Source organism: Botrytis cinerea, chromosome 12 (genome assembly GCF_000143535.2).
Source record: "Botrytis cinerea B05.10 chromosome 12, complete sequence".
Classification (NCBI taxonomy): Eukaryota; Fungi; Ascomycota; class Leotiomycetes; order Helotiales; family Sclerotiniaceae; genus Botrytis; species Botrytis cinerea.
In genome coordinates, this window is record NC_037321.1 from 1,996,112 (window position 1) to 2,009,405 (window position 13,294).

General features: G+C 43.2%; 5 protein-coding genes across 5 annotated transcripts; 3 read left to right on the forward strand and 2 right to left on the reverse strand.

Moving 5' to 3' along the window:
• The first annotated feature begins 124 nt into the window (after positions 1 to 124).
• BCIN_12g05780 (hypothetical protein) lies at positions 125 to 2,038 on the forward strand. Its single transcript, XM_024696535.1, has 4 exons — positions 125 to 349; positions 402 to 543; positions 599 to 976; positions 1,027 to 2,038. Exons 1-4 carry the CDS (start codon positions 156 to 158, stop codon positions 1,993 to 1,995), a joined length of 1,683 nt encoding a protein of 560 aa, XP_024552346.1. The 5' UTR covers positions 125 to 155; the 3' UTR covers positions 1,996 to 2,038.
• A 450-nt stretch (positions 2,039 to 2,488) lies between these two features.
• Positions 2,489 to 4,076, reverse strand: BCIN_12g05790 (hypothetical protein). The gene is made up of 2 exons (XM_001551207.2): positions 3,752 to 4,076; positions 2,489 to 3,695 (listed from the first exon to the last, which is right to left on the reverse strand). Exons 1-2 carry the CDS (start codon positions 3,936 to 3,938, stop codon positions 2,734 to 2,736), a joined length of 1,149 nt encoding a protein of 382 aa, XP_001551257.1. The 5' UTR covers positions 3,939 to 4,076; the 3' UTR covers positions 2,489 to 2,733.
• A 288-nt stretch (positions 4,077 to 4,364) lies between these two features.
• On the forward strand, positions 4,365 to 7,286 carry BCIN_12g05800 (hypothetical protein). Its single transcript, XM_024696536.1, has 6 exons — positions 4,365 to 4,592; positions 4,650 to 4,784; positions 4,836 to 5,486; positions 5,543 to 5,709; positions 5,758 to 5,845; positions 6,052 to 7,286. The coding sequence occupies exons 1-6, from the start codon at positions 4,492 to 4,494 to the stop codon at positions 7,160 to 7,162; spliced, it is 2,253 nt and encodes a 750-aa protein (XP_024552347.1). The 5' UTR covers positions 4,365 to 4,491; the 3' UTR covers positions 7,163 to 7,286.
• Positions 7,287 to 7,852: 566 nt separating this feature from the next.
• BCIN_12g05810 (hypothetical protein) lies at positions 7,853 to 10,299 on the reverse strand. Its single transcript, XM_001551205.2, has 3 exons — positions 9,972 to 10,299; positions 9,082 to 9,809; positions 7,853 to 8,915 (listed from the first exon to the last, which is right to left on the reverse strand). Exons 1-3 carry the CDS (start codon positions 10,002 to 10,004, stop codon positions 8,342 to 8,344), a joined length of 1,335 nt encoding a protein of 444 aa, XP_001551255.1. The 5' UTR covers positions 10,005 to 10,299; the 3' UTR covers positions 7,853 to 8,341.
• Positions 10,300 to 11,477: 1,178 nt separating this feature from the next.
• BCIN_12g05820 (hypothetical protein) lies at positions 11,478 to 12,944 on the forward strand. Its single transcript, XM_001551204.2, has 3 exons — positions 11,478 to 11,751; positions 11,812 to 12,271; positions 12,326 to 12,944. Exons 1-3 carry the CDS (start codon positions 11,568 to 11,570, stop codon positions 12,768 to 12,770), a joined length of 1,089 nt encoding a protein of 362 aa, XP_001551254.1. The 5' UTR covers positions 11,478 to 11,567; the 3' UTR covers positions 12,771 to 12,944.
• The last annotated feature ends 350 nt before the right edge of the window (positions 12,945 to 13,294 follow it).

Below are 13,294 nucleotides of genomic sequence, written 5' to 3' on the forward strand. Positions count from 1 at the left end.
CTCAAAAAGCCGAATCCCATACATTGAGCTGTTACTCATAAACAAAATATCATACTTTTTCTTGCTTGAAATTTTACTGCTTACTATTTCTAACTCGGCATCCTTTTGCTCTTCTTCTACTTTTGGGGGAAGCTTTCTTGAATATCTCATTAATCATGTCTTCAGGACCGGCTCACAGAGTTCAGTCAGCAGTGGTCGAGTATGGATTTCCTCAAGGGCATCTCGGTCATCTTACGACAGAGGAAGAAGCTGCGTTAAATAACTTCAAGGTGGTTTGCGCAGAAAAGGGTTTGTACAAGCCGGGAAATGGAAGTGACGAACCTGCATCACACGAAGATGCTACACTTTTGTACGTTTCCGTTCAAGATTCTTTCTTAGGCGCCTACTGATGATCACCCTAGACGATTTCTCCGAGCCCGCCGGTTTATTGTAGTGGATGCCCTCAAACAATTTTCGGAGACAGAAGAATGGCGAAAAGAGAACGAATTAGATCAATTGTATGAAACTATCGACTTGGAGCATTACGAAGAGACCCGCAGACTGGTAAAACCCCCCTTCTCTACATTCATTGGCACCCCTCCTAATTTTCTTGATATAGTACCCGCAATGGATCGGACGACGCGATCGACGTGGTATTCCTGTATACGTATTCGAAGTATCATATTTGACTGGCAAGCGAATGTCTGCATATGAGAAATCCGCCGTGGATACACACACAAAATCCAAGCAAGATGGCAAAACCTCTGGAAAATTATTGCGGTTATTCGCTTTATACGAGAATCTGACGCGATTTGTTATGCCATTATGTACAGCTCTTACCGATCGAGATCATCCTCGAACCCCGATCACACAAAGTAATAATATTGTTGATATTTCTGGAGTTGGGTTGAAACAATTTTGGAATCTGAGAGGGCATATGCAAGATGCAAGTACTTTGGCTACAGCTCATTACCCAGAGACTCTTGACCGCATTTTTGTAAGTTGCATATGAGTTGCATTTGGAAATTTACTAACTTGCATTGTCAGATTATTGGTGCACCTAGTTTCTTTCCAACAGTTTGGGGTTGGATTAAAAAATGGTTTGACCCAATTACAACATCTAAAATCTTCATTATCAGTCAAAACGATGTCAAGTCAACTTTAGAAGCCTTTATCGAGCCTAGAAATATTCCCAAGAAATATGGCGGTGAATTGGATTTCGAATTTGGAGATATGCCTACTTTGGATCCGGCATTAGAAGCAGTTACCACTTGGAATAACTCTGGCTCATTTCCAGCAGGACCCATGTATTGGGTCAATACCAAAGATCGAGAATCTATTCAAGCAATCGCAGTTGGAAGTAGTGAAAAGAAGGAGAGAAGGGAAGAAGTTTGCACGGTTAAGAAAACTATCAAAGATGATGATAATATGGGAACAATCGCCACAGATGCAACCACAGAAACTCCATTACCCGTTCAATCAGAAACTCTCGAAGTCCCTGGCGCAACAGCAACACCCGCAGTCATAAACACTACCAGCGGAACCGCTTCTCCTTTGAATCAAGGAATTCCAATAGATGACCTCGCGGTTGAAAATGGTGAACTCGTCTCTGGTTCAAGACCTGAGTTAGAGACCTTTCACACGGCTCAAGATGGATTAGCTAAATTATCCATCGCCAGTCCTCCAGCAGACGAAGTCCTCGTAAATGGAACAACAGAATCTCCTCATACCACAACAACCGCAAATATATTAGATCCAAATCTCAACCATGATGGAGCAGGAGCAGGAGCAGGAGCAGGAGCAGGAGTAGCAGCCGAAGCACCAGTAGCGGGAGAATTGTCAAAAGCAACAACTCAACAGGAAAGTATTCATGATGAGGTACCAGCATTACCTATGTCTCCTACTTCAGTGGCTGGTGGTTCCGAAACCTCGAGTACGCCGGGTGCGAGTGATAAAAAGGATAAGAGGAAGAGTCTTTTGGGAGGTTTGAAGGGAAAATTAACGGGTCATCATTGAGTTTTGTTTTGAGCGGCGAGAGATTGGGATGAGGGGTAAAACAAGTAGCGAGGGAGAAAGCGGGGGGGGGGGGGGGTTATGATGGGATTTAGAGAGCGTGTTGAAATGATGGGATGGGAAGAAATGGATTGAGATCATGAGATGAGATGAGATGAGATGAGATACACGCGGAAAGTAGATACCTAATACCTAATACTTACACGTACGTACGTGGTTTGGAGTTGGGAGATATATTATTGTTATTGTTACTGATGTTGGGTGGTTGGTTTGCATGTGTGGTAAAGAAGTACAATAAGGTACCAGCGTTTTTTATTTAGTATTTGAGAGGGGGAGAGCTGAGCATTATATACACAGCACAGCAAAGAACAGCACAGCAAAGAACAGCACAGCACAGAGAGTTGAATACCAATTATATCACGGGTTTACATACACAGATCTTGAGGAGAAAAGGGAGAGAAGAATGAAATTATCATATTCTGCCATTCATAAATTGTGATTTTATTATTGGATATATCGTGATGCCGTGTCGTGATTGTATTTGTGGTCGCTTGCGTGGTTCGGTTCGTTGTAGTTCTGTACTTCGTAAAATCATAATACCTCCCATTTTCCTTCATTTCCTTTCATTCCTTTACCTTCTATCCCGTCACTTAATTCCACTACCCCCATTGCATTTCCTTGCAACGCCTTGACTTGATCCCCATCATATCTACCAGTCCCCCTTTTCTCTCTTGCCCATAATCACATGAAATCCCCACTACCATACCCAGAAAAAGGATTGGGTGGTCTTCCACCTCCACCTCTTTGAGGTCCATCGCCTGGTCCCAAAGGATCGTATCTTGCACCTGGCGGAGCTTGCGGGTTGAATAATCCTCTACCACCCCCTGGTCTCTGTCCTTGTCCTGCAAATAAAGGATCATCGAATGTAGGATGCATACCTCCAATTCCACCTAGCCCCCCAGCTCCTACCCCTCCTGTAAAAGAACCGCGGAAAGGATCATTGGGTCCTAGACCTGCAGGATGCAAATCATCGTGACCGATATTGAAAGGGGAACGATCTACCCGAGGATCAGAACGTCGAAGACGATTAAGATCCAATTCATCATCGAAACCAGGAGGAGGAAAATCTCCGGCTGGGATGGGACGATTTGGTGGGGCGGCAAGGGGATCATTATATGGATATGGACGAGCTGGTACTGGAAGACGTGGATCCATTGTGGCATTTGGTGCAGAATTTTGTCGAGCTTGCGCTTCTTCTCTTTCATCACGAACCCGGGAGGCTTCACTTGCGCCCTCGCCTGCGCCTTGTCGAGAATCTTCATATCCTTCTTTTTGTAAAGATGGAATGAGTCTTTGGATAATATTAATTTTGAAGAGGGAGGCGAGATCTGCGATTCTAGGAGGAGAGACAAATATTTCTTTCAACTTTGATTTGAGATTTGAACGATCTTCTTGGTCATTTGTGAAAGGAATCCGTAAAGGGAGAGCAGAGGAGGAAACGTAATCTTTGGCTGTGATTTCGAGACGGGTAATTTTCTCATCTCCGAGTCCTATTCCTCGAATTTCAGCCTTGCCACCTAGTCGGTCGATTTTGATGACATATTTCATAGAGGATTGGGAATGAGCGTAGAGGAATGAATGGGATCCAAAGGAAGAATTCCATTTTGAGGATAATCTAGGAGCGAGTTGTGCGAGCTCGGCTTCTGGTGCGTTTGTCAATATTTGTACGTTAGACAAGGACTTATACTGGAAGACCAACCATTCTCTTTACCTTCTGCAAATCCGACGAGTCGAAATCCAACTGCGATCATACATGCGTGGGAGAATAGGGCGATGGCTTCATATGAACTACTGATATCGGAATCGGTATCATCTTTTTGATGAGTAGGCAGAGCTTCTGCCATGTGATGCAGAATGGTATCTGGACTGAGTGGATTATTTGCCATTTTGGCGGATGAGATTGTGTTGATTGCTTGAGATGATTTTGATGTATTGATGTATTGATGTCTCTTGATATTGAGGAAGGATGTGATGTATTGAAACTTTCAAGTAAAGAGTGATAGATACAAACGAATTTAATTGTCTGAGAAATCAAACGGAATGCGGGGGGTGCATGGCGAAGTCAAGCTACTGCCTGGAGCTATCAACCCATGGCATGTTTAGTGACGTTGGAGTGGCGGCATACCCCGTCACAGTCCACTTTATCCCACAGCGCAGTCTGCTCAGGCTGTCAGGGTCACCAAATACCAAAATACCCCTGCAATTATTTTGGCAGCTTTAGTTAATCAGAACTACATTGTACAGGCAGGGCCTAGAACATGTAAAACTTCAACGACGCCAGTAACATCCTCGCTCGTACAACTTTCTTCAATGGATGACAACAGCGTCGAATGATCTTCGCATTGTTTCCGACCCAAGAGACCTCTACATCAATTGCTCTTTGGGCTGTTCAATTGAGGTTCGAGCTCACTCTTTTACCGCCCATCTTCACAAGACAGGATGGAGTCAACTGAGTCTCTATTTGAGGGACAGAAATTGGTGAAGCTGCCAACGATTGTTCACGATGACCCTTTTGTCAAAGTGGTAAAGACTTTATCAATGTATGTGCGCTGAGAGCTGGCTTGCCATAATATCCATCTAACGTGTACTGCCACCAGATACTTTGTTAATGAAATTGTCCTTCCTTCAACCTTTGAACAACTACGAACTACATCTGCGGGAAACAAGATTCGAATACTAGTTGAGCATCTTGTCGAAAATGTTACCAATCCTGCCATTATCAATGCAATCTTGTCAGTAGCACATCATAATCCGCGAATGCATCAATAACTGACACACGACAGGACGTTGAAATGGCATTTCTCTGCTCTCGATTCAGAATCCGGAATCAATGAAACTCGAGCAAGCGCATGTGAAATAGTGGCATGGAGATTTCTAAGTCGTATTTCGGAGAGAGATGCTGTCGATTTTTGCTTGTACGAACTACCTTCACCTACTCTTCAACGATCAACAGATGGTGCAGCAGAACCAGAAGAAATACAAGCTACGGAACATTCGACTTTATTGCCACAATTCAGAGAACGGGATTCGCCTCCCGGTACAAGACCACCCAGTCAGAATAAAAAGACTGAACTCTTGCGGTCTATTTCACATATGGGATCATTCTTCACTCATGATGACATGGATGATGATGAGGATGATCCAACATCTTCGTTCACAGGATTGAATGCTCTTGAGATTGCGGCGGTAGCTGATTGTAAGAAGTTTCTCAGTCAAAGAATTGTTCAAAAAATTATAACCGGTATTTGGAAAGGAGATATAACATTTTGGGAAAGCTTGAGTGAGCATACCCAAAAGAAAGCTCAATTTTATAATAGGAAGAAATCCGATCCTTTTTCGAGATTGAGAGTCCCTAGATATATCAAAGCTTTTGAAGTCTTATTCTTTGCTTCTTTCTTATTTCTATACTATGCAGTTCTTATTGAACGGAATCCGTAAGTCCTTGTGTCCTATTGTCCTATCTGCCTCTCCAATCTCTGACAATTTGAAGACATCACATCACCCCGCTTGAAATTGTTCTCTATGTATGGTTTGCTGCTTTTGCATATGATGAACTCGGAGAGTTTATAGATGCAGGCTCGATATTCTATGGAGTTGATATATGGAACTCTTGTGATTTGATGATTATCTTGATAGGGGCTGCTTTTCTACTCACTCGTTGGTACTCCTTCATCAAATATCTGGAAAACATCTAACATTACCTAGGTGTGATTGGTTTGACGAAGGATAGTGACAAGATTATCGACATGGCTTTTGATATACTGTCACTGGAAGCATTATTCATGGTTCCAAGGTTAGTTAGTATAATCGCAGGCCCACAAGCCCCCCCTCTTAGCTACCCACTCACAACCTCCAACCTCCAGTCCCTTATTCTAGAGAACCTACTCCCTCTAGAGTAGATAGAAAGTGGGTGGGGGTGCTAAGTGGAGGCTAGTGGGGCCTGTAGGCCTGCGATTAGTGATGTATTTTTTGGAAAACAGGACTAACACATTACTTCAGAATATGTTCACTTCTTAGTCTCCATCCATACTTCGGTTTATTGATCCCTTCCCTAAAGGCCATGGCGATTGACTTTCTGAAATTTATGCTGGTGGTTTTAATATTATACCTGGGGTTTTTAACAACCTTCACCCTCCTCGCCCGCGATTCATTCACCTTAGGCGAGATGTCTTGGGTTCTTATCAAAGTATTCTTCGGATCCTCATACCTTGGCTTCGATATAATGAATCAAATCTCTCCACAATTTGGTCCTCCACTCATGCTCATTTTCGTCTGTATGACTAATATTCTTCTCATTACATCCTTGATTAGTATTCTGAGTGATACTTTTTCAAAAAAAGTCCATTGTGGAAGAGAAGAATATTTGTTTGTGTACTCGGTATATGTTCTTGAAGCATCAACCTCGAACAGACTTACACACTTTTACCCACCACTCAATCTCATCCCTCTCATTCTCATTAGACCTCTTAGACTCTTCATGAGTTCTTCTACACTACGCAGGACTCGAATAGGGCTATTAAAAGCAACACATGCGCCATTTGTACTCGCAATTAAGATCTTCGAAGGTGTTAATGAACATATACAAGACCCATCATCATTTCCTCGTACACCAGTTGCTACAGGACCATCTACACCTCACAGTGGAGCTAATGGAACCAATTCTTTTGGAACGACAAGTATGAGTGGAGAACCAGCATATAAAGGAAAAGCGAAGAAGAAATTCTTGACTAGTAGGACGGGTACAAATCAATCGTTACATTTTTTGGATGGACCGGGTATTGGAGCTGGAGAGGCAAGTCCACTTGTTAGTGGGAAGTGGGAGGGGGGTATCAGGGGGAGGAGAGAGGGATGTTCTTCTAATATGGGTAATGGTGGACGTATGAATGGTAAAGGAAATGGAAAAAATAATAAGAAATTGGCATTCGAGGGAGAAGATAGTGGGTTAGGACAAGAGGATGATGATACAGCACAGAGAACAGGAGAAGAAGAGAGAATAAGCGAGAGAGAAAGAAGATTAGAAAATAAAGTTGATGAATTGGGAAAGAAGATAGAGGAATTAACTAGGTTGTTTATGGCGGATAAAGGATTGGGTGGGGATGATGAGATGTAAATAGATAGATAAATGGATAGATACACAGGTCGAGATGGTGGCTAGCTTTGGTAGGGAGGGTGGAGGGTGGAGGGTGTGCATAGCGGGGTTTGTATAATATCCAAGGAGATGTTTATAGATTGTATAAATGAAAGAAATAATTGATTTATAATTAAAAAAAAAAAAAAAGTTTTGGAAGTTTTGAAAGTTCGAAAAGTTCAAAGACAGAATCTCACCAACTTATCATTACTAGAATTTCGAAATCTACAAAATCTAGAATTCAGAAAAGAAAAAGAAAAAGAAAAAGGAAAGGATAAGAAAAGAAGAAGAAAAGAAACTTCAATTTCTTAGAGATATTTAATCACTATCTAATCAGTCTCACGCGAATCATTCATCTATAGTCAGATTTATTTTTACACCCGCGAGATTTTCAAGGTGATGTGATGTGATGTGATGGGAATGTGATGTCATGTAATGTAATGTAACTCAAAAGAGGGGTGCTTAGAAACTGAGAAAGTAGGTAGAGTGGTTGATTTATTATATAGTTAGTTAGGTACTTACTCTGTGTGGGATGAATGGATGGATGAATGAATGAATGAATGAATGAATGAATGGATGAAGTATGTTAATATATATGCGCATATAATATAATATAATATAATGCAATACAATACAATATATCACGAAGATTGATTGAGCTTCCTCATAGTATCAGATGTTTGAATAATTTGGGATTTTTTAATATATCATGTGCAATATAGCAAGCTTGTTACATAGCTAGCTAATGAATAAATAAATGAATAAATAAATAGGTGGGTAGGTAGGTAGATGGAAAGAAAGAAAATCGGAGGGAAAATCGCAATTGCAAAGGGATGGGATATCTATCTATGGATTGTATGTATGTAACTTTTGGTGTTGCGAGTTTGCTGTGTTTATCTTCGTTCTTGGATGAGGAACGGACGGACTGGCTGGCTGGCTGGCTGGCTTTCTGCCTTTGTGATTGGAGAATTTTCTTTGCGCTTTTTTTTTTCTTTTTCTTTTTTTCCTTCTTTCTTTCCGATGATGGATGATGAGTGATGCATGATGTATGATGTGGGAATTTTATGGTATTGCTCTGTATCGCTGGGCATCGATATCTCAATTCCACATCCACTCCAGCATATTCATTCCCCTATCCTTCTTCCCCTACCCTTCTTCCCCTCACAAAATTCCCACCAAAACCCCCAATAACCTCAGCACCCACGGCAACGCAGCCCCCAAACCACTCAAATTCCAAAGTCCAAATGCATTCGTCTTGCACACTCCCACTTTTCCCCACTTCACCACTCGTTTTTCCCACTCGCCTAGCGATAACTTGCCGGTAAATACTTTCTCTAGCTCTAATGCTTGCATGGCGCTTTGCGTCGTGCTGAGCGCCATGTGTGGTCGCATGAGATTTAGCGCTTCGCCGGTTATTAGGACTCTGTTGTCGAAACCGGGGAGTAGCGCGCATGGTAGTGCGGAATCGTTAATGGCGGTTATGAAGGGAGAAGGCGTTTTGGAAATGATTTCTGCGAAGGGGGCGCACATGATGGATTGGGAGAGAGTGAGGTAGGGGGTCCAGGCTGTGGGGTTCATGAGGCCGGCGGGGAGGGTGGTGCGGTGGAGGAGTCCGGTCGTGTCGGTCATGAGGGAGGTGAGGGAGGGGGAGGAGGAATCGATGGGGTGGTACCATACCCAGTTGTAGCGACGGGAACCGGGGGCGAGGGAGCCGTTTGGACCGGGGATGATGTATCTGACTTTTTGTTAGTTTGGGGTTTGAGATTTAAGAATTGGGAATTGAGAATTGAGAATTGGGGATTGGGAATTGGCCCTGAGATTGAGATTGGGAATTGTGGAGAGTCGAGGAGTGAGAAAAATAGGGAGAGAATTGAATAACAAGAAAGAAAAATAAGACGTACAAAAGTATATATCCTCCCCTGTAAGAAAAATACGTCAAACTAGGATCAAAAATCTTCTTCGTCTCTTCCGAAACCTCTGATTCCAAGACAGTTCCTCGAAAGGCTACATAGCCTGCATATTCTCTCTTGACATCTGGAAAGTATTTTGCTCTCAGAGAGGAATTTGCTCCGTCGGCTAGAATTACCATGTCGGCTTTCATTTTGACTTCTTTGTTTGCTTCATTCTTATCCTCGTAGGTTATCTCAACGCCGCCCTCGGAAAGTTTGGTGAGAGATGTAACATTCATTCCAGTCAAGAATTCACGTTTTCCTTTTCCCTTTCCTTTTCCTTGATCTTCTTCTTCTTCTTCTTCATCGTCATCCTTCCCTTCTTCCGATTCAGGAACCACTACTTCCCCATCACAAAATTCACTCTTCAAACCATCAAAATTCCGTCTCAGACGATAGTAAATCACGCTCCAACTCGTCATCTTCAATTCCCTCTTCATCTCTCTCTTCACACTGGCATCTTTATTTAAAAATTGCACCGTGGGAGAATGGATCGACCAGGGTTCTGCAACGCGGTCGTGGGATTTCATGAAGAGTTCGAATTCGGGCCAGGTGGTGATGCCGGCGGCGAGATCGGGACGTAGAGAGGAGCTGTGTCGTTCGAGGATGGTGAGGGTGTGGGGGGTGGGGAGGTGGGAGAGCATGGTGCCGTGCATGAGGCCGGTGCTGGAGCCGCCGATCTTTGGGTTTGGAGGAGGAGGTTAGTGCGGAGGGGGTTACGGTGGAGGAATATAGCGGGAGGGGGTGGAGTGGAGTGGAAGAGGGAAAATCGATAGATGATGGGATTGGGATTGGGATTGGGATTGGATGTTGGGTAATGGATGAATGGGTGGAATACTTACAATGACGATATGCATTGGTTTTGAGAAATCCATCTTGTCGATGTATGAAGAGAGTGATATCACCAATGTGAAACTGAAGTATGAATTTTGAAGATGTCTGACGAGATCAAATAATTAGAGGTAGCTATCAGCTATCAGCAACCTCTTGATCCTTATCTCCAAGATAGATCACGTTCTTCTTTTTCTTTCCCGTGAGAACGTCGCCGCGACAAATAAATTCGTAGTAGAGTATCTCAATGCCCCTTCAAAAGATCGATAGTTGAGATATCTCAGAAATCAAATCGGAAGAAGCTATGGAAGAGTTGTGAAAAAATTTACTATTCACTTCAGAGAAAAGAATGATGAGATAGATTAACGTCCCTTGGAAAAGTGGAGAGCTTCATGTATTGCTGCGGCACGGCATTGCATTCCACAGTTCCTTTGGGGAGAGCACCTCCTAGTACCCGGAGACGAATTGGATGGTGATTGGAAGACGGTAGATGGCAACGCGGCAGACATGGCGTGGATGATGATATTTCCGATTTGACCGAATTGCTCCTACGTGGGATGAGGTATGTACTGCGTAGGGAGGGAGGAAATGTAACAATAAAGCAGTGATGAATAATAACTACTACCTCGTATCATCTGTCGCCTCTTGGCGTGTGATGGGAGTGGCTTGGAGGATTCTAGGGATGGAGATCCTATTAGTCAGTTTTTCTCTCGTCGTTATACATGTATGTCATTGGAGCGAAGGGAAGCAGAGATGATGTGAGCGTTGTCAAACCATGTCGTCGGTAACACCATATAGGTGTATGATAAGAACATATCACATCCGGATACTCTGTTCTGCACCCTCTGCTCTGTATCCTCTGTTCTGTATCCTCGACTCTGTATATGCTTTCCATGCATATCGTATGTCAACCCACGATAATTCACGATCCGCTCACCGGGCAGTGGTCCTACCCTCCATACATAACATATCACATCCATCAGAGGTCTAGAGTGGAGGGTGGGTATGGTCGTATGGACTAGACGTTTAAGTGATGCCTACTCCATTCGTTACTCAAAGTGACAATTGAGAGAACGTAATTGGAGATCTGCAGTGTCCAAAATGGATATCGACTGGGTATATATGTAATCTCAACCAAGCTACTCCACATATAATCCAATATTCAATTCTCAGATGATCCGTCGCAGAAAATCCCCTCCCTCCAATTCCCGGGTGAAATGAAAAAATAAAATGCTTGGATATATATGTGACCGTGATCAGCCTATCAATTTCCATTTTTTCTTCTCCGCCAACAACTATTCCTGTGATTCAACAAGGAATGCAACATCCATCTGTTGTACAGACTCCGCTAATCCTTACTGACATACATACATCCATCGTGCATTTCCCACTTGTACTTGTACCTGCCTGTTCGTGAGCGGCTGATGATAAATTGTGTGGTACACGCCTTGATATGGAAATGATAAGATGTTGGACCATCCATCTATCCATCTATCCATCCATCCATCCACCTTTCTGTAGAAATATTCTCATGGGGGGTTGGTTCATCTTATCCATCGTTAATAATTATCTTGCTCCAGCTCCAGCTCCATGAATGAAAAATAGTCATGCAAAATGAAACTTCTCAACATACAACGACTGCTGCTCTGGTCGTTACCATACTAGCAGCCATCACTGTCGCTCTTCGATTTTGGACACGAAGATTAACGAAAGCGGGCGTTGCGGCAGATGATTGGTGGATTTTGATTGGCCTCTTATTGTTGATTGTTACGGGTAGTCTTCTTCTCTATGGTATGTAATAGAATATTCATAATATCAGCATATCAGCATATCCATAATCAATCTTCATAGGCGTGAAATCGGATCCAAGCGGCGGCGAGACTATCGATCGCGATTCTCCTACCTTCGATTATAAACCTCATGTCACATATCTTATAATGTCATGGGTGTGCGCCATTCTTTATTTTTCAGTCGTGACGGCTATTAAAATCTCAATTCTTCTCATGTACCGTCGGATATTCTCCTCGAGTTTAGTACGGTCGTTTTGGGTCTTTATGGGTGTGATTATCGTATGGTGGTTCGTTGGTACCATCGCAGCATGTATCAGTTGTGTTCCGGCAAGCAGATTTTGGATTGGACCTTCTGCTGGTGGATGGTGTTTTAATTTCAACATCTATTGGATGATTATGGGTTTGTTTGAGATTTTGATTGATATTGGTATTTTGATTTTGCCAGTCGGTGTGGTGATTGGGCTTCAAATGCCTAATTCTCAGAAAGTATTGGTGGCAGGTATCTTCCTACTGGGAAGTTTGTATGTGTGCCCTACATTCTCCTTCCGCCTCAGTCCATGCTAACACTGTCAAAGTGTCATCATAACCGGCATTGTACGAGTCGTTCTTGGATATGCTCCTGGTAGTCAAAATGTCGATTTTCCACGAGCAGAACTCTGGTCAGCGGTTCACGTTGGAATGGCAATCGTGTGCGCTTGTCTCCCAAACTTCCGTCCACTCTTGAATCGCATCACTGCATCAGCTCGCCGTCTATATGGATCTGCCATAACGAGTGATAGAGATCCCGATGCAACTGGTTCCAGTGGAAGTCGGAGTGCGGCATCGAAAAATAAAACTGCAGTAGAACTGATGACATTGAGTCACATTCGACGTCGCGGAGCAAATGAGTTGGAGGATAGAAATGCAGATACTAGGGGGTTGACTATGACTGAGAGTGGAGACTTACACTCACTCCATCATGCAGAATTGGGTGGAGGGGGAATAGATGAAAATAGACCCAGAGAGTTACATGGCGGATGATAGGCCAGATTTTGTATCTAAACAAATGGAAATTGTATTTCTCTCATCACTCGATAAGATTGGATGTTTGGTGAAAAGATGGAGACTGGTCAGGGTAAGTAAGTACATGGAAAGTTTGATATTGTGAGAAGATCTACGGGAAACAATACAAATAAACTTCGAAGAAGGGACCCAGCTAGGCATTGTTAGCGAATACTGCTTGCCAAAAGTGGTAATCGCGAGTCCATCAAAATGGTTCAGGGTGATGCAGGGAGGCAGAGAGGCAGAGAGGCAGGCTCGCAGGGTATAAGCTTATTTCCGCTTACACGTGATCATGAACGGCCCGAAGTGTATTTGAACGTCCTCCAACCGCAATTGCGAGTATGATGAGGAGTGATGGTCTTCGCTGGCGTATCTTTGTTGTCTCTAATAACTCTTAATCGTGCGTATCTCAAAGGGATATCCAAGTGTGAAGCAGACAGCCGTTGAGTAGACGGAGAGGTAGAGGTTATCCGTACCCAGTCAAGTCACCAATGTGTCTATCG

Coding starts and splice junctions, on each gene's coding strand:
- BCIN_12g05820 (XM_001551204.2), top strand. CDS start 11,568: ATGCAAAATGAAACTTCTCAACATACAACGACTGCTGCTCTGGTCGTT. Junction 11,752..11,811: donor GGGTAGTCTTCTTCTCTATG/GTATGTAATAGA, acceptor CAATCTTCATAG/GCGTGAAATCGGATCCAAGC. Junction 12,272..12,325: donor ATCTTCCTACTGGGAAGTTT/GTATGTGTGCCC, acceptor ACACTGTCAAAG/TGTCATCATAACCGGCATTG.
- BCIN_12g05790 (XM_001551207.2), bottom strand. CDS start 3,938: ATGGCAAATAATCCACTCAGTCCAGATACCATTCTGCATCACATGGCA. Junction 3,696..3,751: donor TGCAGAAGGTAAAGAGAATG/GTTGGTCTTCCA, acceptor CAAACGCACCAG/AAGCCGAGCTCGCACAACTC.
- BCIN_12g05810 (XM_001551205.2), bottom strand. CDS start 10,004: ATGGATTTCTCAAAACCAATGCATATCGTCATT. Junction 9,810..9,971: donor AACCAATGCATATCGTCATT/GTAAGTATTCCA, acceptor CCAAACCCAAAG/ATCGGCGGCTCCAGCACCGG. Junction 8,916..9,081: donor AGGGGAGGATATATACTTTT/GTACGTCTTATT, acceptor ACAAAAAGTCAG/ATACATCATCCCCGGTCCAA.
- BCIN_12g05800 (XM_024696536.1), top strand. CDS start 4,492: ATGGAGTCAACTGAGTCTCTATTTGAGGGACAGAAATTGGTGAAGCTG. Junction 4,785..4,835: donor GCCATTATCAATGCAATCTT/GTCAGTAGCACA, acceptor GACACACGACAG/GACGTTGAAATGGCATTTCT. Junction 5,846..6,051: donor GCATTATTCATGGTTCCAAG/GTTAGTTAGTAT, acceptor ACATTACTTCAG/AATATGTTCACTTCTTAGTC.
- BCIN_12g05780 (XM_024696535.1), top strand. CDS start 156: ATGTCTTCAGGACCGGCTCACAGAGTTCAGTCAGCAGTGGTCGAGTAT. Junction 350..401: donor CACGAAGATGCTACACTTTT/GTACGTTTCCGT, acceptor TGATCACCCTAG/ACGATTTCTCCGAGCCCGCC. Junction 544..598: donor ACGAAGAGACCCGCAGACTG/GTAAAACCCCCC, acceptor TTCTTGATATAG/TACCCGCAATGGATCGGACG.